Below are 22557 nucleotides of genomic sequence, written 5' to 3'. Positions count from 1 at the left end.
AGGCTGTGCTGGTGGCTCAAAGGCAGCAAAAGTAGCCAAAGAGCCCACTTCAAATTCCCCTATATGGTGGCAGAGGCTTTTCAGGCATGGTGCAGGAGCACTGCAATGTCCTGCCAGGCCAAACCGGACCCCACTAAGCTGTGCTACAGGATGAGTGTGGTGCCACAGTCTGGGAAGGGACAATCTCTGATCCCAAACCTCAAGTGCAATTGCTCTGCTACGCTTCAGAGGACTCCGCTTTATGACCCCACTTCAGAAGAGGTGAATGGGCTGAAGGACTTGCACTTACAAGAGGCTCTTCTGATACCATCAGAGGCCTACTTCAAAAGACCCAGAGTCTCTAGAAATTGCCAAGAAGTCAAATCCTCAAAGAAAACATTAACAAAACAAAGCAACGCAAAGCAAACAGAGTTTCTGTGGGCTGGATGTTGTAACTACAGAGTAACCATGGAACTCTCTTCCCATTCCAGGAAACCAGCCTGACAGACAAACCCAGATGGCACCTTCTCAGGTCATGGTGGTGACTCTGAGTTTGGGACGCTTAGGAGTTTGCTAAGAAAGCCAAAGCTGCAGGAGGCACAGGGTTGCAGGAGACATTTTTGTGAATTGCAGTGGCCACAATGTCTAATGTTACTCTACAACGGGCTTCCCAGAAAGCAGTGTACTTTCAGTAAACCACTGGAGACAAATCTCCAACGGTAATGAAATTCAGATGCTAAAAATGTTGCTCAAAATGGGATTGGGAGCAAACGACAGTACTCACAGGAGCTGAACATAATCAAAACCCTAGCAAGTCTAAGCATACTAGAGCCACGTTTTGCGGAGAAAGACACCCAGGCTGTTTGTGCCGAGCTCACCTGGATAGCACCCCGAGGCACAGAGAGATGAAGTTTGGGTTCAGTTATAAGTAATAAAACCCACTGCCATTCCCAGACTGGGAAGGCCAAGAACTGTTCCAGAATGAAACCATCCCGCTTTGCACATCCTCTAGCACAGACAGCAACTATTAAAAAAGCCTTCCCATATCCCCAGGTGAAGTCCTCTTTCAGAAGCAGACACAGCTTGCAAGCCATCTGCCTAGGGCTCATTGTCCTGCTCCAGAGAAAGCCACCAGCTCCTGACCGCTCCAGGATGTGCAGCAAAGGCAGGATGGCAAAGGCAACATGATTCCCACTTCTTAATAATGCAGCTTCCCTGAAGCAAGAGGACTTCTGAAGCTGCCCATGAGGACAGGCAGATGCAAGATTATCTGTCTTTCCAGTGGCTACCTCCTGCTCAGAGCTAGGACACCATCCTGCACTGTGATCTTTTCACCACATCTTTCCCTGCGCTGTCTCCTGAAAGTACCAGCGGTAAAGCTGCAGGTGCCTGCCAACAGTGTCTCTCTTCTTAGCTATCACTAGCCACTGCAGAAATGAAATAAGTGTCAAGAAAAATTTCTAGGAGAAGCATGGACTAGAGGTTTTCCAAGTCAACATGTGACCGCCTCTGAAAATGGTGTTATTCAATCCCGTTGCAAAAAAGGGGACCAGAGCAAAAGGGCAAATATCTCTGCAGAGGACACATACAAATGTACAAACTCCTCAAGAGGATGGTCATCCTAACTCCCCCAGACTGCTCTCTCACACAAGAGGCAGGCTTTATTTTCCAGCAACCCCCTTTTTTCTCCAGTGGAAATCCCAGTGACGTGCCTCTTAGCAAAGTAAAAACTATTCCAACACCAAAGCGAAGAAACAAGTATTGATGAGTGTGCCGAGAGCAACTGTGCTCCGACCAGGGCTCTCAAGCCTGATGGTTGCCTTCCAAAAATAGCAGCATTTTGGTGGGAATTTTCTGCAAGTGCAGCACAGCCAAACCATACATCCAATTTTTCCAAGTTTTGCCCTTTGTCAATTTGGCTTTCATTCTTCCTCCCCACTCCTTGCTGGCAGAAGTACTTGTACAGCAAGGGCTTTTCTGCTGTATTAATGTCAGGTGTGCTTTGCTTTTGCTGATGTTATAATGCAAGGACAAGCCAGGATCAGAAATCCCTCTACAGGAAACCCAGACAAGATTCTCTTACTCAGAAAGGGGCGTAAAGTGTTTTCTTCACGCCAGTCAGAGAAAAGCAAAGCCCACTAAATTCCTTTATGTTTCTGGAAAAGCCAGGAGGCAAAGCACAGCACAAAGAGCTGCACTAAATGGACCTGACAGTCACTGGAAGTGATTATGGTACTACGACATTTCTAAATATGCCCACTAGCTACTTGGGGGTGAGGGTAAAGACAGCTCTGTGGTCAAAGGCATTAGCTATGGGTGCATGAAAGACTCCCACAGCACCCTCAGGCTGGTTATTTTTGCAAGGCATATTAGGCTTCTTTTTTTCCTCAAAGGCACCAAAGGGCAGCCACAAGCAACCCCCCGCACCACAAAGACTGCAACAGACGACTGCATCTGTTCCTCTGGCACACAAACACTCAGCTGCACGTCAGGCTGGCAGAGCACATGTCATGCCACAGAAATCCTGATTTTGAAAAACCAGACCCAAACATCACAGGAGGAAGCCAAGGCTGTCAATCAGCTTGATTCAACATGTGGAATTCAATTGTTATTTCCTTCTCTCTGGACAGCCCTTTGAGTTGCACAGGACAGGAAAAACAGTGTATGAGCTGTTCCTAGGGAGTCCCACACCACTCTCAGCCCTGTGCCGTGCTGGCCAGGCCCCTTCCAAAAACAAGCAGGCTGTTGCCTGGGTTGCTCCTGGCAGAAGCTGTGCTCCACTAATGATTTCGGGAGGGAGGGAGAATGACCGAGGGGTTTAACACTCAGTGGGCATGCAGCTAACAAATACAGAAGTTTTAGTGGACACACTGCAGGCCAAGAACTTGCTATTGCTCAGATAGTTCAGCAGTTAAGAGCTAAAGCACATGTATGCTCACATACAGACCAGGAAAAAGCTCCTGCCATGCCAAAACCAGCATGGTTTTTGCTAGAGCCCACTTGCCTACCTGGCAGAAAGGGGATGATCCTTTGTTTGGGGTCCTTCTGCCCTCCTTCCATTGGAAACTTGTCCAGCATTTGCATCTAGAAAAGGAAAGGCAAGAGAGGGGATTAAAGTCAGTGACTAATGTGCACAACACAAGGCGCCTCTCCCCAGGAGGAGGAGAAGGCCGTTCTCCTAACCAGCAGTGTCCTGAGGCTGATGGTACACAACACCATCAGCCAGAGTACAGCAACCTGCAGCACCGAGGGAAGCACATCCAAAGCAGTGCCAGAAGAACAAGACCTTAGAGTTATTTCTCACCACCAATGTTATTTATCACTATCATTCTGCTCAGCACTGGTGATTCATGTAACCTGCGTTTCTGCAAGTATTAAGTTTCATCCCGACAGACCTCAGTCACTAGATCTCAGAAGCTCCTCAAAAAAGGCATATTCTTATTAGCTCAAGCATAGCACAGCAGTGACACAGCTCCTGGACAACAGCTTACTTAGACTCACAGCACCAACTCATGTTTGCCTGCAAAAGGCCATAAAGTTATGTGTCAAGTTTGGGGAACACTTTGTGCTACAGAGGCTTTGAGGGATGAATGTTTTATGGGATCTTCAGCATTCAACAAATCATTTCCTGACTGATGCAACTGCACTTAGTACATTTAGTCAGCAAAGAGAGGTGATAACCAGCTCCCACTCTTGCTGGGTGCCTGCACTGGTGCTTTAGCACATGCACACAACCTCCTTGCAGTTGTTATTATGCTTAATACCAATGCCCTGGCAGGATCTATGTACTCAGCATTTGCTTTACTTGGTCTTGCTGGAATACACCATTTGGACTGGGCTTTGCACTTTACACAGAGCAGAAGAGGAGAAAGAGCATATCTAGCCACTCATCCAACCACTCAGATTCTCCCTCCCTTGGAAGGAAGGAGAGGGAGATGCAAACTCTCCCTTGTTTTCTCTGAGGCATGGATCTGAGCTTGTCTTCCATCACTTGAAGAGCTCACTGGTCCCCAGGGTATTTGAAATGGGTCTGGCCTTCTCCTACGGGATCTATGGCACTCTGCATAAATAATTAAGTGCTTAGAGAAGCACTGGAGACAACCTGCCTAGCAAGTGTCCTTAGCACCTACAAAGTCTAAACAGCCATTCTCCTCTGGTCCAATTAATATTTAAAGTATTTCATGCAAAGAGGAAACTATGCAACCGGAGAGCCCAAGGCATTCATCCCATGAGAGGCATCCTCAGGCAGCTCTCGCCCGGCCTGGCAGGAGGATGGGCACCATCGAGCAGCCTGACACACAAGCCATGATCCCTCCTGTCTGCTGCTTCACCATGTACTGTCAGGAGACCCTTCACCATGGGGAGTCCATGCAGGGCCAAACTCTGGGGTCCCAACATCCCCCGGGGATGTGCCCCACCTGGCTCTTGTTCTTTGGCACTTATTTTTCCACATGCTTTTCACAGGAGGTCCCTGCTCCTAGTTAAGGGCTGTGGACTCCTCTACTGTTAGGCATGAGCTTGTTTAAAGTTCTGTAATGTCAAAACTAAGCCCTTCCTGTCAATAAAGCCTTTGGTACCCCTGCACATGCAATATTTGCTTTTTTTTTTTTTTCCTTGGATCTCAAATGCACCAGGATAAAATTCTTGAGGTTTGGTAAAGGAGGGGCAGAAGGAAGGAGGTATTTTTCCTACATTTTGAGAAGAAATCAAAAACTCCCCTAACACTCCCAAAGACAACAGGAAAACCAAAAGAAGCTCTCAAATATTCTCTTCAAAATGAAAACAAGACAACTCAAAACCAGTATGACACTAAGCACAAACGGACCACGTTTACAGCTTCTTTTCAAGATAAATTTGAAAGAGTTTGTAACAAAGAAAATTACTCCAGACTCAGCAATAACCAGGGACTACAGTGACGTTACCAGCAGCCACAAAGGGAGCCTCAGCACAGCCAAAGGACGACTCGCCTCCCCAAGGCACTGCAGGCTCCCAGGGCAGCACCACTTCCCCAGCCCCCCTGGGCACAGAACGGCCTCCTGCTCTTCCCTCAATCCAGGACAATGAAGGATGACACCACATCCCCCGTGTTGTGTTATGTCAGAGAGGTGCCTCTCATCCTGCCCTTCCTGTGGGGAAGAGCTCGGGAAAGCTTGTGACTGGCAAAGGGTGAGTAAAACAAGTCACAAACGCCACACATCTGATTGCTGTTAAGCAATGCAAAATACTTGAGTCACTGGAAGCTCTCCTCTCCTCTCAGTTTTGCACACAAGCTGAGGATCTCACACTCCCAGGAGCACTATGAGACTCCAAGGCACAAATGGTGCAAGCTATGTTTTCTCCCGTATGCACGTGCCTGGGCTGTGCCTCTGGCCACATCTGCTCCCAACCATGTGATCTCAACAAAGCCAGCCAGAACTTCAGCCCAGAAGTCCTCCATTTCCTTTTCCTTGACCAAAAGTGCCTCTTGCAGTGGCTGCTCAGCAAGGAGGTGGCATAGTGACCCTCTCGCTGCAGCCCCCCTGCTCTGCTCCAGCCCAGCCCAGAGCAACCAGCATCACCCCAGCCAGACCAGACCCTGCACGGTCTGCTGTTGGTTGGTACCATTATGCCTGTGCACTCACAAGCTGCTCTCTCCTCTTACTGGAAGAAGGAAAAGAGGCTCCAAGGTACCTGGAGCACCCTTCAGCACACAGAGAAAGGGGAGAAGGTGGGCAAGGAGCAAGTCAGAGTGGTCGGGCCCATGGATCCCACCCAGCCTGGCTGCCACATCACGCAGCCCCAGAGAAGGCAGCAGCAAATACTAGTTCATCAGTTTTACTAGGCATAAGCCTGTGGTTGAAGAACAGCTGAAAAACTCACTCCAAAGAAAACAACCCCAGTGCTGGCTGTAACCACGACAGGCAGTTTGCATTAGCAAGATACAAGAGCACGCATCTGCAGAAATCCAGTCCACGGGTCACAGGCTGATGGTTCTTCTGTAGCACTACACACAAAAATAAGCACAGAACAGCAATGGCAAAAGGTCAGCTCCAGACCTGACAGATGTCACCAGAGATCCAGAGGAATCTAGGTAACAGGTCTCCAGGTTTTGAGGCTCCCTGTATCCTTTCTGGCCCATCTTGCTCCTGCTAATTTTGCAGGACAAGGACTACAGCACAGGTTGTTACACTGCTCTTACCCAGGAAAGCCAAGGAGAGCAGGAACAGCTCTGGAAAAGAGATAAAAGTGCAGCAAACCCACATGTCCTCAGGGAGAGACACACAGAATGGCTTCAGAAGATGGTCTGCAGAAACCAAGGCATGCCAGCGACAAGCCAAGGCAGGGGAGGTTTCCCAGGAGAGCACCCTTCTCCCCAGCATAGCAGGGAAACACGCTCCCCAGCAGACAAGGGACTGTGGAAGGAGGGCGGTCAGCACGGGGAGACTCCCACAAATCATCTCAGCAGTGAGGCTCTCCATCCAAGCTCCAAACAAGACCGCTCACATCACATTCCCATAAGGGAGGACTTGCCTGGCCATCCAAGATCCTGGGGAGAGGGGGAGACAGGGCAGACAGACAGACACACGGCCCTCTGGAGGGCAGCTTTCCCCGCCAAGCATGCGAGAGCGCAGAGAGGCCAACGCTTGCCCTCAGCAATGCACCCAGGTCAGGAGGAAAAATGAAGGGAAAAAGAAACAATAACTATTGTTTCTTCCCTTCCAAGATTATTTTAAAGTATCTGTGACAAAATCTTTGGAAAAAAATAAATATTGGAGTAGATGCGGTTTAAAGCATTTTGATGTGCTTTTACTATGCAGGAAGCTGTTGTATCATGCTTTTCACCGATTCCTTCGCAGGGAGGGTGATCACACGGCTGCCAGGCCTTGGCTCCCTAAGCCAGGACTGGGGCACTGATGCCCCAGCGGCGTATCCAATCTGCAGCCAGGCTCCCCACAACAGCACGTCAGGATAGGGCATGTTTATCCACTTTTATTTCCATCACTAATTTATTTTATCAATTAGCTGTTTTTCTTATTAACCCAGAAATGTCTGAGCAGTGAGTCTTTCCAGAGCAAGCCATGGGGGAAGGTCTGTGCACATCATGGGAACACACTGTCCCCATGGCTGAGCTGTCCATTAACAGGGCAAGCGATAACGCCGGTGAGGCCACCCGGGGAGAGGGGGCCTTTCAAAAGAGCTTTGTATCAACAGCTAACACACTGGCAGACAGCTTCTTCATTAACAGGAAACTCGTAAGATAATATCCTAATTGAATCAATTAAGTGTGCTGCAGGCTGCAGGGGATCCTAGGGAGAGGGGAATGTATGTGCTCAGCAGTATTCCCAGGAAGCAGAGCGTTCAGGAAGGGCTTTGCCCAAGTAAGAGCTGATGGTGTAGTGGCAGAGGGATACACCGTGCAGATGGTGTAACCTGAGAGATCTATCTGCTGGAGGAGCAGGGCCCCAGGTCTACCAGCCTGCGAGCACGCTGGAATCAAACTCCAAGAAGTTTCTGTAAAAAAAAACAACAAACACCTCAACCCAAGTGCCAGTAGGTAATAAGGTATGTCATAATTTTGCTGCTTCTCCTCTGCTCTCCACAATAAAATAGAAGAGTTTTTCCCTCTGGTATGTAAAGGAGAGGAAAAAAAAATTTTTTTGCATTTAAATCTGATCTGGTGGAAAGGAAAATGTGAGGGTGAAATGATAAACACAGAGGTCCTGCATTCCCCTGATAAGGATGAACCAGAAGGGCACGGGATTACTCTCGCAGCAAGTCCTCTGCAGCCGAGGGACTGTGGAATTTGCTTTTGTCGAGCTGTTCTAAAACCCAGGCTCTCCACTACTGAGTGTTTGGGCTTGTGTGGGCACTGGGCTTCAGAAGAGAAAGCAAGTCTTTGCCAATTTATGGAGGGGATGGTGGTTCACATGACTGAACAGCAAGATACCAGCATGGGCTGGGGGGTGACGAAATAGCCAGGCAAGGCAAGCCAAATCTTTCACTCTTGCACAACACCAGGATCTGATGTCGGAGCGAGGCTGTGAGCGGTAATTGCAGGCACTGGGTGAGGGAAGTTTCCCCCTTCTCTTGTCGAGAGGATTTGCCTTGCCTGCGTGACAGGAGGTTCAGTGTAAAACCACATTCCTCCTTCTTGGGCTAGCAAGCGAGAGCTGACCTAATCCATGCCTCCACCAGACATGTCTGTTATCCAGAGCAGAGAAGTCAGCTTTTGACACCAGCCGAAGGGGAAAAAAAAAAAAAAAAGTTCAACAAAAGGCTTCAGAGTCGGACTGAGTGCACAGTGTCAGAATCACAGGAGACTCTTTGTGAGAGCAACAGCCTCCCTGCTAAGAGAAGGCAGCAGCTTGCCACGGGGGAAAGATGGATCTGAGCCAAGACGGCTCTCATCCCATGCTCCAAACTCCCTGTCGGCCCCATCGCTCATGAGAGGGGGAATGCTGCTGGCAGCCAGGCACACCGCCTGCCCCGCTGTCCCCATGACAGTGACTCCAGATGGGGATGTTCACGTGCATTGCTCACCCTGACCTCCAAGGGAATGCAGCGGGAAAGGGATGTGGGTCCAGTGATTGCCTGCCATCACGGCAGCACCCCAGCCCCACGGGGACATGATGAGGGACAGGGCTGTGCGCTGAGAACCAGAGAGTCTGCAAACATGCTCCTGCAGATCAAAGCACCCTTGCGCCCTGGAACCAGCTGGTTTGGGGAACATCTGCCAAGCAGACAGTCCAGGAAAGAGAACGACATCTGGCAGCAGCTCACAGGCTACTGATGTTTAGTCTCTTTGCGATCCTACAAGAGGTACCTTCTCTGCTTTCCCTGGACTGTCTGTGAAGAAAGGAGGGGTGAAAACACAACAGCCCAGAAGACAGAATGACAAATGTGGAGCAAACTCAGATCCCAAGTGTGGCGATGCCGAGCTCAGGAGGTCAAGCCTGGGGAAGGACCCCACTGGTGTGGCACCATGTAATGCCCGTTCAGTGGCCAAAGCAAGCTGGATGATCAAAGACAGTAACGGGAGCTGAAGGGCAGCACAACTGAGTGGTTTCTTGATGACCACATCTCCCTAGTCCCAGCTTTCCTGGTGAAAGGGATGAGTTCAAGTGCATTTTACACATCACCAGGCAGAGGCAATCCTGACCTCCTCAACACTAGGAAATGGCATCACAGTGGCTGGATTGTGAAAACCTGATGGAAAACTTTAAGCATCGCTCAGCAATAGACAAAGAAAAATAACTGAGGTCAGAGAGAAAAAGGCTACACAAATCAGCAGCAGCTGCCACTACAAGAGAAATTTCCTATGAAATCACAGGAAGCATTAGACAGAGGGAGACATTGGTGCCTGTGAATAGCTCACTGGCATGGAGAGGGCAGGATGCATCCCTCAGCCCACGCTGTCCCCAATCCCGAGGCACCCCAGGTCTGTGCTGCCCTGGGTGCTTGCCCGTAAACCACATGGGCCAAAGTGGGGGAGCTGGCAGGCTCTGCCTGCATGCGGGGGCTCGGAGGACGTGGCAGCTCCGCTTCCCTAGGCCTGGTCTTAGTGCAGTAGTCCTCCAAAAGCAACCAGGCAAAAAGCTTCCACTGCCCAGGATGGGAGACATTTCCAGCCTGAGCACCCACTGATTCTCCGAGCAGAAACCTCAGTAATGCTCAGCTCCAGTGTAGGCAAGCGAGACCACGACGGGCATGGCACCCTCACCCGGGTGGCCAGGATTCCCAGAGGAGGCATCAGCCCCAAGCATCTAACCCCTAAAAGCCTGTAGTAACCTCAGTGTGAGGAGCCTCCTTTTTTTGTCATCCAGCCTTGAAACTTAAAACCCCAGAAATGACTAAAAGATTATCATGGTTGTTTATTAGTGAAAAATAAACACCAGTATCAAATTGCAACCAACATCATGTGCTGATTGCAGCAAATGGGCAAAAGAGTCAGGGAAGAAGAGAGTACCCTCATCTCCAGATAGGTCTCTGTTCAAGCCCCACCCTGCTCCAACAGTGATTTCTGTGTCTGTTCTGTGCTCATCTACAAAGTGCATTTTCAAGAGCATTTAAAGAAATCATGTTTTAAGACATTTGAAGTCCATATGTTTTAAAAAGCAACAAGGAGCTCTGGGTACCCACTCCGAGGCAGCCAGAAAGGAACAAGAGGGCAGACAAAGCTGCATCTTCCCTAAACCCAGCTCCAGTAAGTCATTGAGTGAGACACCCTGAGACAGTGGGATACAAAAGCAGCACTCATTTTTGGATGGCCCAAACAACTCCTGAAAAGCACTGCTTGCTTCCCCTCACTTTGTAAGCCTGTCAAGAATATATCTGGAAGAGACAAAGAAGAGAGTTTAGTGTTTAAAAAAATGAAAAAGAAAACTTCAAATTTGAAGAGGAGCACCAACCAATTTCCATTTATACAGCCCCCTCACAGAGCTGCTGATCCCTCTGTCTGCTTCTTGGGTGATTAAAATATACTGCTTTTTACATTTGATTCATTTGATGCTGAATCCTGGAAGTCATCATTTTCTTTACAGTACTTTACTAATCCATTTTCCATTTAATTTCTGATAATTGCAGCCTTTAGATGGCATTAGGCCGGGCAGGCAGGTCCCAGACTGCAGAGATGTGCACTGAAAGCAGCAGCACTCCATGCAGGCACCAGGAGCAGAGCATTAACACCACCAAACAACCAGAACAGCATCCATAATTCACCACAGCCACCCAGCCGCGGGAAATGACTCTTGCTGGTAGACGTGCTTGGAAACACAGCAGCAGCACCCGGGGGTGATGCTGGTCTGCACCACTTCCTCTTCCCCATCCCGTCCATGGGAACATCCCTCCAGCACAGCCGGGGCTGTGTCACACGGGAAGTAGCCCTGGAAGGAGCCTTGGCATGGGAGCAGGGAAGAGCTGTGCCACCTGCCCCAGCCTGGTGCCAAAGACCACAGAACCACCACCACAACCATCGCTGGAGCTGTCATGGCAGCAGCAGCTGTAGAGAAGGCTGCAAAGACAGTTCATGTTCACCCCCATCCTCCTCTCTAGCATCCCAAAGCAGACATGCTCTGAAGACCAGAAAGTCATGAGATTTAGTTTCTGTTGTGGAAATGGAAACAACAGTGGAGAAATACCAATATATCTGCCCTATTTCAATGTGTTGAGCAGCCGAGGCGCAGCAAGGGGGAGGGCTGTGCTCAGGCACTCCAACCAGATATAGTTTCACATCTAACACGGTGTTTCGCACCAAGAGGCAACCTTCAGTCAAGTGTTTCAGCGACCGGTCATGGAGACACTTTATGTTCGTGCTACCCCACCTTGAGCTGCATGCTTGCCAAAACCTTGGGATGACTTGTCCCTAGCTCCTCCCCCAAACAGCTCATGATCTGATTTCCCTTCAACTCCTCCCTTCCCCAAAACATTCTCCACTCCAACAGATGAGAAGAAGCAGACTGGCATACATTCCTTCCCTGAAATTAATGCAAAGTTTGAAATCTGTGGCAGGCCCAAACATGATAAGATAAAGGAGGAGACATTTGAGCTACAGGCAGGGCTGCAAAAGCTGCAGTCCTACCACTTGGGAGAGCGCTGCTGGTCAGAAACACCAGCCTCATCACCCTCCTCTTGCATCAGACTTCTTGCTGTCTGTTTTCCCTGCTGTTCCTTCCCTAAACACAAACCCCATCTTCCAAGAAAGCACAGTCAGCAGAAAGGCCAATTTGAAGAGACTTTTCTCACCACTTGAGGGAGGATTTCTTTCTGCTTTGATGGTCTCCATCAAGAGCAGCTACACAGGTGGAAAACTTCAAGGTTCTGCAGTGTCTCGTTTAACTGCCAAAACCAGGGTCTCCATACGAAACAGATACATCTTAGTGTCCTTACCATGCTCCTTTCCACCCTCTCCCTCCTGTCAGTAAAAATGTCCATCTAGCAGAGACAGAAGCTGATGGAACCCTGGGCACAAAGCCCCACAGACCGCATGAACCAGGCCAGCTCCTGCACGAACCCATCAGCATCCCCACCCCACCTCCTGCTGCACCAGCAGCGTGTCTCCATCATGGAGCACCTTGTATTCCTCCATTTATGGAAGGGGTGTGATTTAAATGTGCCCAAAGACCCAAGCTGGGCAGGAAGCCTCTGCAGGCAGCATGTACCCCCAGCCGCTGTGGGCGCAGGAGCCCGGGCACTGCCAGCACCCGCACGATGGCAGGAGAGGACTTGGAGCACTTCTGAATTCAGACAGTCCTTGCCAGACGGACGGAGCTCGCCAAGAAACTCCACTTACTGCAAAACCAGAACTGCCATTAAGCGATGTCTGATGGAGGAGACTGGCCCTTGCAGCTTATGGAGGAGTTAATGGACTTAACAGGGAAGGATTGAGCGACTGATGAGCAGGGGTATGGGCAGCCCGCGGGGAGCCTTTGGGAATGCATAAAGCAAGATGCAATGCAGCTCCAGGGTGAACTCCGTCCTAACCCAGGATATTCACCCTTTGCCAGGGCCTGGAGCCAGCGAACACAGAGGCACCACAGAGGAGCCCCGGCAGCAGGCAAAGTGCAGCAACCCTGCTGCCTTCTGTGCAGTTAAACACAAGAATGCAGATTTTACACAAAATTCAACCCAAACCACATACCTTGAACTGCACCTGCTTTTTTAGGACCCAACCAGGATAGAGGGAAGAGTGAGTAATGCCAAGGTTTTCGAGCATAATTAAATCCCTAAGGAGCATGAACCTTGACAGCACCCTAATCTTAGAGCTCTTCTCTAAGTGTAATCTCACTACAGGGATACAAAGAGATAAAACCTGGAAAGTTTCTGACCAAATTCACCAACTGATAAAAATACACCATGGTTTTGGGGATTAAAGCAGCCACCTGTTGGCAGGTGAAAAGCAGTCACCCCCCAAATGGAAACCTCAGAGTGCTCTGGGAACTTTCCAACAGGACTTTTTTATCGCCTGAGGTGGGTGGAGGGGTGGGAGGGGGAGAGGAGTGGAACTGGAAAGTGCTGATTTGCCAAAAAGAAAGATCAGCAGACAAGTATCCATTTCAATTAACATTTCAGTTCAAACAGTAAAACCTAACCACTAAAATTAAAAGGATTTTTAAAATGTTTTAAGTGACTCATCAAGAGGAAGGCTTTTTTTAAAAAATTAATAGTGAAAAACCAAGGGAACGTTTTACACATAGTGAACGGACTTTCTTTCTTCGCTAAAATTTAAAGACTAACTTTCCTCCCAACTTAGGTCAAGGAAACCTTACAAAGAACTGTGCAGCTTCCCAGCCAGCCTGGCACTCTGCGTGGCTGAATCCAAAGCCTTCTTCAGTGGCCATTACATCTGTCATTTTCAGCATGTATGCATGCAGTTAAAAATACAGATTGCAACTCTCTGTTGACTGAGGTTGGGTGAGAACTTCAGGATTTTGCGTCCCTACGAGAGGCACTGTTAGTTTCCACACTCCAGTGCTCTCTGGGGCAGGAGAGGGCAGTGCCCTCTTCCAGCAGCAGCTTTATCGGCAGAAATTCTCATATAGGGAGGAAGACCCACAACTTATTTTTCTAAAAACCAACATTTTCTCCATTTTTCAGCAATATTTTTTTCTAAAAGAACAACAACAAAGAAAAATGGCAGCTGCATTCTATAAGGCTGAACACCTCAGCCAGCCCCAACCAGCACCCGTTGGGATGGCTCTGCAGTGCCTGGGGCAAGCTGTCCACCTACCTGAGACTGAAGTTGCACAATATAGTTGAACCAGCTGAACTTTTGCCTGCAGTGCAAGACAGGGAGAGGTCTCACCTCCGCCCTCCTCCTCCTCCTCATTCCTGGCCCTCCTGGAGCCACTCCAAACTTGCAGAGACTTGGGCTGGTTTGCTGCCAGCTTGGGGAAGGGGGAGATCAAGACTCAGAGGGATCCCAAACCTTTTTGCACCCAAACTGCTCACTGAGGGAGGCATTTCTCAAAGTCTGCTACAACAAAATATCTTCTTCTTCTCTGAAAAGGTTGAGTACCAGACCATGGTTGATGGTAAATGATCAGCAAGCTGAGCTTGCAGAGGAAAATAAGAGCACAAGGAATTCTCCATAATGCGCATACCACACCATGTGTATTAAAAAATACCTGGTTTGGCTAATTTAATATGGTATTAGCACTGAAAAATTACATTTGAATGAAAGCTTTGTCTTGCTCAAATCTTAAATATTCTATCAAAGGCAGTATTAAAACAATAAATTCACCAACCTTAATTACACCTTCCAAACCTAATCTCCAAGATCCAATTTCCACAGTGCCAGGTAAAGACAGCCATAAATGTCACTTATAATTCAGTACTCAGTGACTCACCTCTACTGCAAAGGCCTCAAGACATGGTACCAGTAAGGCTGAAAAGCTCAGGGAGGTAGAATTAAGACAGGGAAAATGCTGGCTTTCCTCATGCCACCAGATTACAAGGGAGACCATATTTCATGTATTTTATTGCTCACATTGCAATCCTAGATTACACCAGAATATAAAAGTTACCATAAACCAGGGTGTAGAGCCACACCCTGCAACCCAGGGATGTGTGGGAGTCACAATGCAATGGGAAGGTGAGCAGAAGCGGTGCCATGCATTCAGCAGTACTGCAACACCCCCGGAGCAGTGGTGAAGCAAAACCTCAGCAGCTGGCAGGAAAACCACAGAGTCACCATGGCACCACGGAGGGGACAGGCCAGCTGCCAGAGCCCTACAGCATCCACCCGCTGGCACCACATCACGTTTTCCCCTCTCTTTTCTGGTTAACAAGGTCCCCCTCCCCGCTGCTGGCTGGAAGGCATGAATCACAGAGGAAGGGCAGATCCTGCACACCCATCCTTCTCTCCCCAAAAGGTCTCCCCTAGTCCAGCCAACGGAATAGCCTTGCTGCAGCTGGCACAGACCTGCCTTCCTCATCCCTCCTGCAAGATGCTTGCCACATACCCAGGAAAAGTCTGTGCCGGATCTCAAGAATGGGAATGAGGAGCCAGGCATGCCTCAGGGCAGACAGGATATAGGAGGTAGGGGAAAAAATACATTCAAGGAAAGTAAGAGGAAAGGAGCATCACTTCTAGGATGGAGCAGAGCACTGGGAAGGGAGAGCAAGTGGTTAAATTCTTCACTTGTCCCCAGGCCCACCAGGACCTCAGGGAGATCATTGCAGAGGTCCACACCTCGCTTTACAAGGGGACTCCAAGACTGCAAGATGTCCTTCACTGAAAGCACTTTCAACAGCCAGCACGGGAGCAGTGATTTACAGCACCGTGGTAGACCTGAGACAGCCTGATGTAATAGAATGAAAGGCACAGAAAAGAAGTGAGAAATCACGATCACAGAAAAACATGCCATCCCTTCAGCTTTATCACCTCCCTCTACAAGGGCAGGCCAAGCCCAGAACCACCATCTCCCTCTGTCTCTCTCAGCTCTTATTTCCATCTCCCACTCACCATAAAACTGCACAGATGCTTCAACTTCTTAGATACCTACAATACGTATGTGGTGGATGCTATGGTCCGTACTATATCATACAAATTTAGCAACATAAAAGGGTCCCAGCCATTTTACTAAAAATTCAGCACTCTGAGATACAGACTCCTTTGCACCAATTTACCGCTATCCATCCTCAACTCCTCCCCACAGGCAGCATCAGTCAGCTTGAAACGGGTTTGTTTTGGATCCAGGGCTGCTGGCACATGATATAAATTGCAGGTCTTTCCACCAGAAAGCTGAGCTGCTTTAGATTGATTAAAAGCACATCGGAGATGCTGGGGCTCACATCAGCCCAGACCCACGCAAACCTCATCAAAACCCACAGCCACAAGCGGCTCCAGGCAGGCACCTGCCCTGGGGCCCTGGACACCTCCCCAGGGTCCAACCCCAAGGGCAGCGGGCAGGAGGGGGGCCACCAGTGAGCTCCTGCCCTCCTGGGGACCCTGGCTCAACCCTCCCAGGAAGAGGGCAGCTGAATTTCCAGGTCTCTTTCATGAAGCACCTGGAAGGGCATTAGCTCACCGCTAAGACAGGGACTGGGGTGTAACCCCTCGCCTCGTGTTACAAGACAGCTTTTGAACACTCAATTACCAAAAGCCTAACCAAATAAACCCACACCAGATCACCAGCAAGAGAGACCCCTGAGGGGGCGAAACTTTTAACCTCCCCATCTTTCTGCCTCCCCCCTCCACGGGTTACACTCAGCCGCAGGCTCCCCTCCAGATCGCACCCACCAAGGATGCTTCCTGTGGGACGTACTTCCCCCAGGGCTGGGAAGCAACGGCTGCAAACGCTGTCTCCTCCAGCTGCTCTGCCAAGTTTCCAGAGGGAAAGAGACCAGGGGGTGCCAGCAGGGATGAATGAACAGAGCCCAGGCTCAGGAGCTGGCCCTCCTTCACCACGGGGCCACCGCAGCAGCACCAGGCAACGAGCCCAGGGACCATCTGATGGGAGCAGGCGGAGATGAGAGCCAGGAGGTGAGCAGCAGCTCTCAGCTCACAGCAAACCAGCAAGAAGCAAAATTGCTCTGGAGGCAAGAGGGAGGATTGCAGAAATCTGGTGAGGGTGCAGACACAGCCTGCAGAGCTGCACCCTCAGAGCAAATGCTGGCCATCAGCTTGGAATAAACCAAAAATCATCAAGTGATGTTCCCAGAGTTGCTTTAGCTACGAGAAATGAAAATTATTTCCACTGCAGACACACACTGCCCAGTGCTGCTGCACTCACCTCAGGTGTACACTGGCCCTGAGAACTTTGATCCAACACGGACTCTTGGGGAGGATGGGCTGCCGTTTCCCAGAGGCAGGCACAGCTTTCGGCAGCTCACAGCCCTGCTCGGCTGCCAGGCACTGAGTGCAGCAGCTAGTCAGGGTGCCAGCTAGAGCCAATTATAACTCCACTGACCTGCCTTGGCGCTAGCACACACGGGAATGCACTGACTCCCGGCTGCCAAATGCTGGAAAGCTATAAATGGGAGGCATTTGGAGATAGAAAAAAATTAAGGAGCCAACTTTTAACTAGGCTGAAGTGCATTGGACTGTACATGTTCTTTGTGGAGGAAGACAGGAGGAGAATGATGAAGATCTTTGATGCACTGCTGGAAAAATACCAGCTGTTTCTTCTACAGTCATAGTCCTAATTTAATGGAAAGTGTTCCTTCTTCTCTCAAGTTCGATTATGGCAATTCACTATTTCTATAATTCTGTGTACGGTGCTTAAGCTCACGCCTCTCAGTGCAGAGTGGGCACAAAGGAAAAAAATAGTCGGTGATGCTTTGTAGCAGGAATCTCACCACAGGAAGCTGTGGGATTTTTCTTGTCCTTGGTCACGAAAGGGCCTGTCTTCCGTGATCCAGCTGTCTAATAGCAAGATCCTAGTGATTTATTTCAGTGGCCGTCTGAAACCACGAAGTATATTGCACACGCAACTGTGCAGAATTTTGCTGAACTCCACAAACCCTGGAGAAAAAAGAAATCCCCAAAGTGTTGAAATAAGATTCCTGTTACAAAATAGCTATTGAAAGAGCCCTGTTTACAATCCCTGGACACAAAGAGACATCCACCTCCTGCAGCCACAGCATGACCAAGCCGCTTTAGGGCTTTCTCATCAAGGAGGCCACCAGGACCAGGCGCGACCGAGAAGAGGGGTGAAATCCAAGAGGTGCTTCGGCTTGTGTTCCCATCTCAAGGAGCCTTGTGTTGTTTGGGACACATTACTCGGCAGGCCTGCCCCTTGCTTTCCAAATGCGGAGAATTAAGATAACACTTACTTCACCTTTGTGAACCGTGTGCCCTGCCAAGAGCCCAGCTTAAAGAGCAGAGGAGGAGGAGGAGAAGGATTGCAAGCGAAGGAATGTGAACACAGGGCTTGCAGCACTGGAAGCAAAGCACTAGGCTCATTTTAATTTTTCAAGAGTCAAACTGCCTGAAACAGGCTAATGAGAACAATTCTTCTCTGCATGCCAGCTAGTGTATTGTGAGCCTGTTTTAGTATAGTGTTTTATTTTAAAACAGCCTGAATTACTAAGATACTGACTTTCCTTCCCTCCCCATCTTTGCCCGGTGGCTGCACGAACACAACCGGTGAAGAACGCCCTCCAGAAGGGCTAATCTATCTTCCATGTCAAGACGACATGCACAGACCATTGCCTTTTGCCAATTTTCTCATAAAAGTAGGCATCACTTCAACAGCCTTTTTTTTTTAATGTTACACACAAAGCTGTTGGCCTGAGGGCTGCAGGACTCTCTCCAAGATGACATCGCTCCAGGTGGGTCAAAGCTGAAAGTTTCCAGCTAAGAACCTGAAGGATTTGTTAAGCATATGGACAAACGTGAAGACTGGGAAACACACTCGAAGCGCATGCAGAAAGGAGTGGGGAAGCGAGCCAGAGACATTTTAAAGTTGCTTAAAATTCTCAATTTTTCTATCTCTGAATTGTGCAGCAAGCACACTTACTCCAGCCTACATCATGTCACCATCCCTTGGCTCAAAATTAAACCCCTATGCAGAGGAGCAGCCATGCAACATCACTCTCTCCTACAGCCTTCAGCTGGGGCGAGGACTGAAGGAAAGGTCTCTGACTGCAAGAGGAAAAGCCTAGGGGCAACCTGTCCCCCAAGGAGGACACCCCTGAATGGCAATTTGATTTTTAAGGACTTGCACCTGTCTGCCAGAGGACAAGATACTGGTTCAGTGGTGAGAAGGCAGGACATGGCATGAATAGCACTAAGGGGGAGGTTTGAGACCCAAATAGCACCAAGGGGGAGGTTTGAGACCCAGCTCCATCACAGCTCGCAAGCAGCTCACTTTGTGACCAATCAGATCTGATCCCAACTGCAGAGACCCAAGCCTTGCTGCCCACAATGCAAAAAAAGACAGGCAGAGGAGGCCAAGGACATGGACCAGAAAGCATGGGGATCTGGTCATAGGGAGAAAGACATAAAACGATCAGGTTTGGGTGTAAGGACATTTCAGGAGCTTAGTGAGACAACAGTGGCTCTTGGTCACATGAAGACTTGAAATTACTACCATCGTGGCTGATGAGCTCATAATTACAGAGTGGGGAAAAAATGTTTCTTTTTGGGGGTTTCCATAAAAAACACAAAATACAAGCCAGTATCTATTCTCTAACCAGCAGTGTCGCTCCATACAGCCAATGGTTTCAAGATGATCCTTCCAAGAGACTTGTTAACCTCCTCCCGAGTGATGCATCCAACATGATCCAAGAGAGCCCTGCAGTCACTGCACAGCTCTTTCCGCACTGGCAGGGCTGGAAGCATCTCTCAGGCATGCAAGACCTCGATCCTCTATCTCTGTCCACCGGAGACAGCCACTCACATATCTGATTACCAGCTTCCATGCCAGCCAACATTTTCCAGTGTACCTCCCAGCTCCTATTAGTGTCCAGAATACAACTGGCATCCTTGCAAGCATCAATCTTACTGCCTTTATTTCTTAGGAGCAGCATTCATCTGCTCCCAATAGCTCACATCTGGCATACTGAGTGTTATGAAACAGTCTCAATCCTATTCAAAGGAAATTATTCCTCCAGCCAAAAGATTCATGCAGAACTGAGTTTAGTATTTGTAGTTACAAATTTAAACACAAATCATAGAGTCACCCAAGGTTTCAAACTTTAGAATTACAATTTCATTTAGGGTTTGTTTTTTAATCCCTGAAAAGTCACTCTTATGTAAATCGCTGTGTGATGGAAAATGTTTATGGACAAAGCAAGGAGGAGAGGTGGTAGGAACCTGAGCACAGAGGATCTACAGAGCAAAAAGGCTCCTGAGCACTGCCCAGGTCCCTGAAGGTTTCCTTCCTGCAATGAGCAGTGTAGAAAGGCAGGGGTATTCCCCAGCTTAAGTATTCCCTCCCCAATTTCACCACCTGGCATGGTACACTCCAAGCCTTCCTATGACGACCCCAGAGCAAGAAAGGGTATGACCTGCACGCTTCCCGAGGGATGCAGGCCACCACTCCATCTGCTCAAAAAGCTGGAGTGGGACCAGGAAGAAGCAGCCTGTGCCTTGCGTTGGGACACACAAGCTGAACTGCAGAACCAGTGTCGGTCACATACCCTTAGAGAGGAGGTGACAATCTCCTGCATGACCAGTGGATGGCCCATGGTGTGGTCACTGGAATGAAAATGGGTAATTAGGCAGAAAGAGGAGGTCTTTCCACCCTTGGGAGAGAAAAGCAGGGTGATTCTTGGAAAGGCCGCTACAGAGATGAGCTGTAAAACAGGGCTTTTGCAGAAGAGGACCAGTCTCAGTTATCAATGACAGCCAATATGAGCAGCTTTGGAAGTTCACAGTATTCAGACAAAACCCTGAACGCTCCCAGCTGACAATGGCACAGCTTGTGGCATTACTGTGACCCACAAGGTGGATTTTGACATTCCCCATTCCAGTATGGGGAACGTGGCTGGTCCGACATCTCTGCAGTCAGGCCGAGGCAGGGACCAGCACTGGGTTCCAGGCTTCACCCCTGTTTTGGCTGAGCTGGTGGTTTGTGTTTTGAGTGTCATTCCTGCCTGACTAGGGAGGGAAGGACACTTTGCCCTCTGGTTGCAGTGGCAGCAGGCGAGCCGGCGAGGCTGTCAGTAGTAAGTGTGCATGTGTTTTATTTGGCCCTACTCCTAAAATAATTGTTTGGCCACAATGGAAGGTGACAAGCAATTCAGCTGTGGCCCCACAGGGAATATCAGGAGAAAATCCCCAACCACTCACATCACCGTGCCTGGGCTGCTCTGAACTGCTGCATCACATCAGCCTGGGGCTCAGCCCCCACCAGCCCTCACTCCTGTCCCAAGAAAGTAATTTCCTCTCTCCTACTTGGATCAAATGGCTTCCTTGTCCTCCTGCCTGGGCTTACCAGGAAGGTCAATGACAGCAAAAGAGGGTGCACCAACCTTCACCCAGATGTGGCCAGAGCTGCTATTGAAAAAACAAAACCCTGCTCAGCTTCTGGCAGGAGCACTGAAAGTACAGCCAGAATCATTGGGAACACAGATATTAAAATTAAATATCTCTACCCAGACATGCATGTACTGTGATTGCTCAAGGCCGTAAGTATGAATAAATTTGGATGGATTTTCACTGGATAACATGAAAGACAGATTCTTGACACAGCAATCACCTGCGACTCAAGTTTCCAATTCTTCCTCCAACACATCAAAAAGATCACCAGAACTGGGCCCGGGAAAAATATTTTTCCCTCTTACTATGTTTTCAGAAGCAGCTGAACCATTTTACCCAATCAGTTATTTTGAGGGGGTTTGGTTTTTTGTTTTACTAACTAGAGGCATGAATAATTTCCAGCATGGAAAATTTCTGCCTAAAGAGCTAAAATTGGCATAGAATCATCCAACACTCATATAATAAAGGCCTCCAGCAATGGCAACAGTCAGTGCTACCAAGTCTACCTAGAGCATTTTTTTCCACTGTGCTAAGAGGATCTGTTTCACTCCTCGTCTTTCAATCCAATTTCCACTGTACTGCACCACAAGTTTAAAATAAGGACACCAGGAAGCATGTGCGATAAGGGGGAAGGAAGGGAAAACCACAATTTCATTCATTCTTTCAACAGAGCCAAAAAGGAGTGGTTACTCTTCTTTTTTTTTTTTTTTTTTTTTTTTAAGTAAAAGCTGCAGGGAACAGGGAAGGGGGGAGAGGTTTGCTTTAAACTTTCCCATCCACACCGTGAGATATATATACACACACACACACATATAAAGCACCTCTGCCTCTAAAGATGCTCCAGAGTGTTTTGCAGAGCCAGTTTGAGTCTCTGGCTCCAGACAGCCTTCAGTGACAATGCTTTCCATCCAGGAGCATGCACAGCTCCAGCCAAGATGGAAGGGGAGGAAGAGAGGAAGGACAGCCCATGAGGAGCAAGGCAGCCCAGGGAAACAGCACAGCTGGAGGCACCAGTTTATCACATATAAACCCTAAAAAACTGTGCCCCCCTTGCAGCAAACAACGGTGTGAGCTTGGCTACCACCTTGGAGCACCAGTGAAGACAAGATGCTGTGGAGAAGGAAGCACTGAGCTCCATTTCCTTCCAACCCTGGCTGCTGCCCAACAGCTGTTCCCTGTTTATTTACTTTAATATTTCCTTGGTTACACAAGCAGCTGCACACAGCTTAACCCCTGCCTGTACCAGCAGCTGCTGGTGCCACCCTACCTTACTTTGCCCAGCAAAATGCTGTGGGACAGCAGCATGGGGCAGGGTAAGGACACCCAGTGTCTTGCCAAAGCCAGGCTCTCACTGGCTGGCCAGAGCTTATTCAACGTGGTCACCCTCATGGCCACATCCACAGCTCTGCAGAAGGTACCCTGTCAGACAGGGGACATGGCACCATCAACGTGAGCAGCCATCTCACACAATCCCAGACTTTGCAGGCTGACCCGAAGCCAGCTGACCAGCTGAACCTGGGAAAGCCATCTGGATTCTCATGGGCTTGCTTCGCTGGGCAGGCCCAGATGTGCTGTACTTTTAGCAGTGTATTTGTGTCTGGATGCAACAATTTCAGGAAAGGCATCCTCATTCCCGGGCAACCACAGCACTTTTTCAAATAAAACATATAGCA

General features: G+C 49.0%; 1 protein-coding gene across 3 annotated transcripts in view; it reads right to left on the bottom strand.

The window, feature by feature from the left end:
- The window catches only part of SH3PXD2B (SH3 and PX domains 2B), a 79014-nt gene that overhangs the window by 42585 nt on the left and 13872 nt on the right, over positions 1–22557 (bottom strand). For 2 of the 3 annotated variants that reach the window (XM_074915848.1, XM_074915849.1), the window contains exon 3: positions 2988–3063. In XM_074915848.1, coding sequence (XP_074771949.1) covers positions 2988–3063 — 76 coding nt within the window. Of the gene's footprint in view, positions 1–2987; positions 3064–3374; positions 3458–22557 lie in introns of those variants that run through there. The other variant, XM_074915850.1, reaches the window with a different exon arrangement.

The sequence above is a fragment of the Athene noctua genome, chromosome 12, assembly GCF_965140245.1.
Source record: "Athene noctua chromosome 12, bAthNoc1.hap1.1, whole genome shotgun sequence".
Classification (NCBI taxonomy): Eukaryota; Metazoa; Chordata; class Aves; order Strigiformes; family Strigidae; genus Athene; species Athene noctua.
This window is presented reverse-complemented; position numbering and strand designations above follow the sequence as displayed.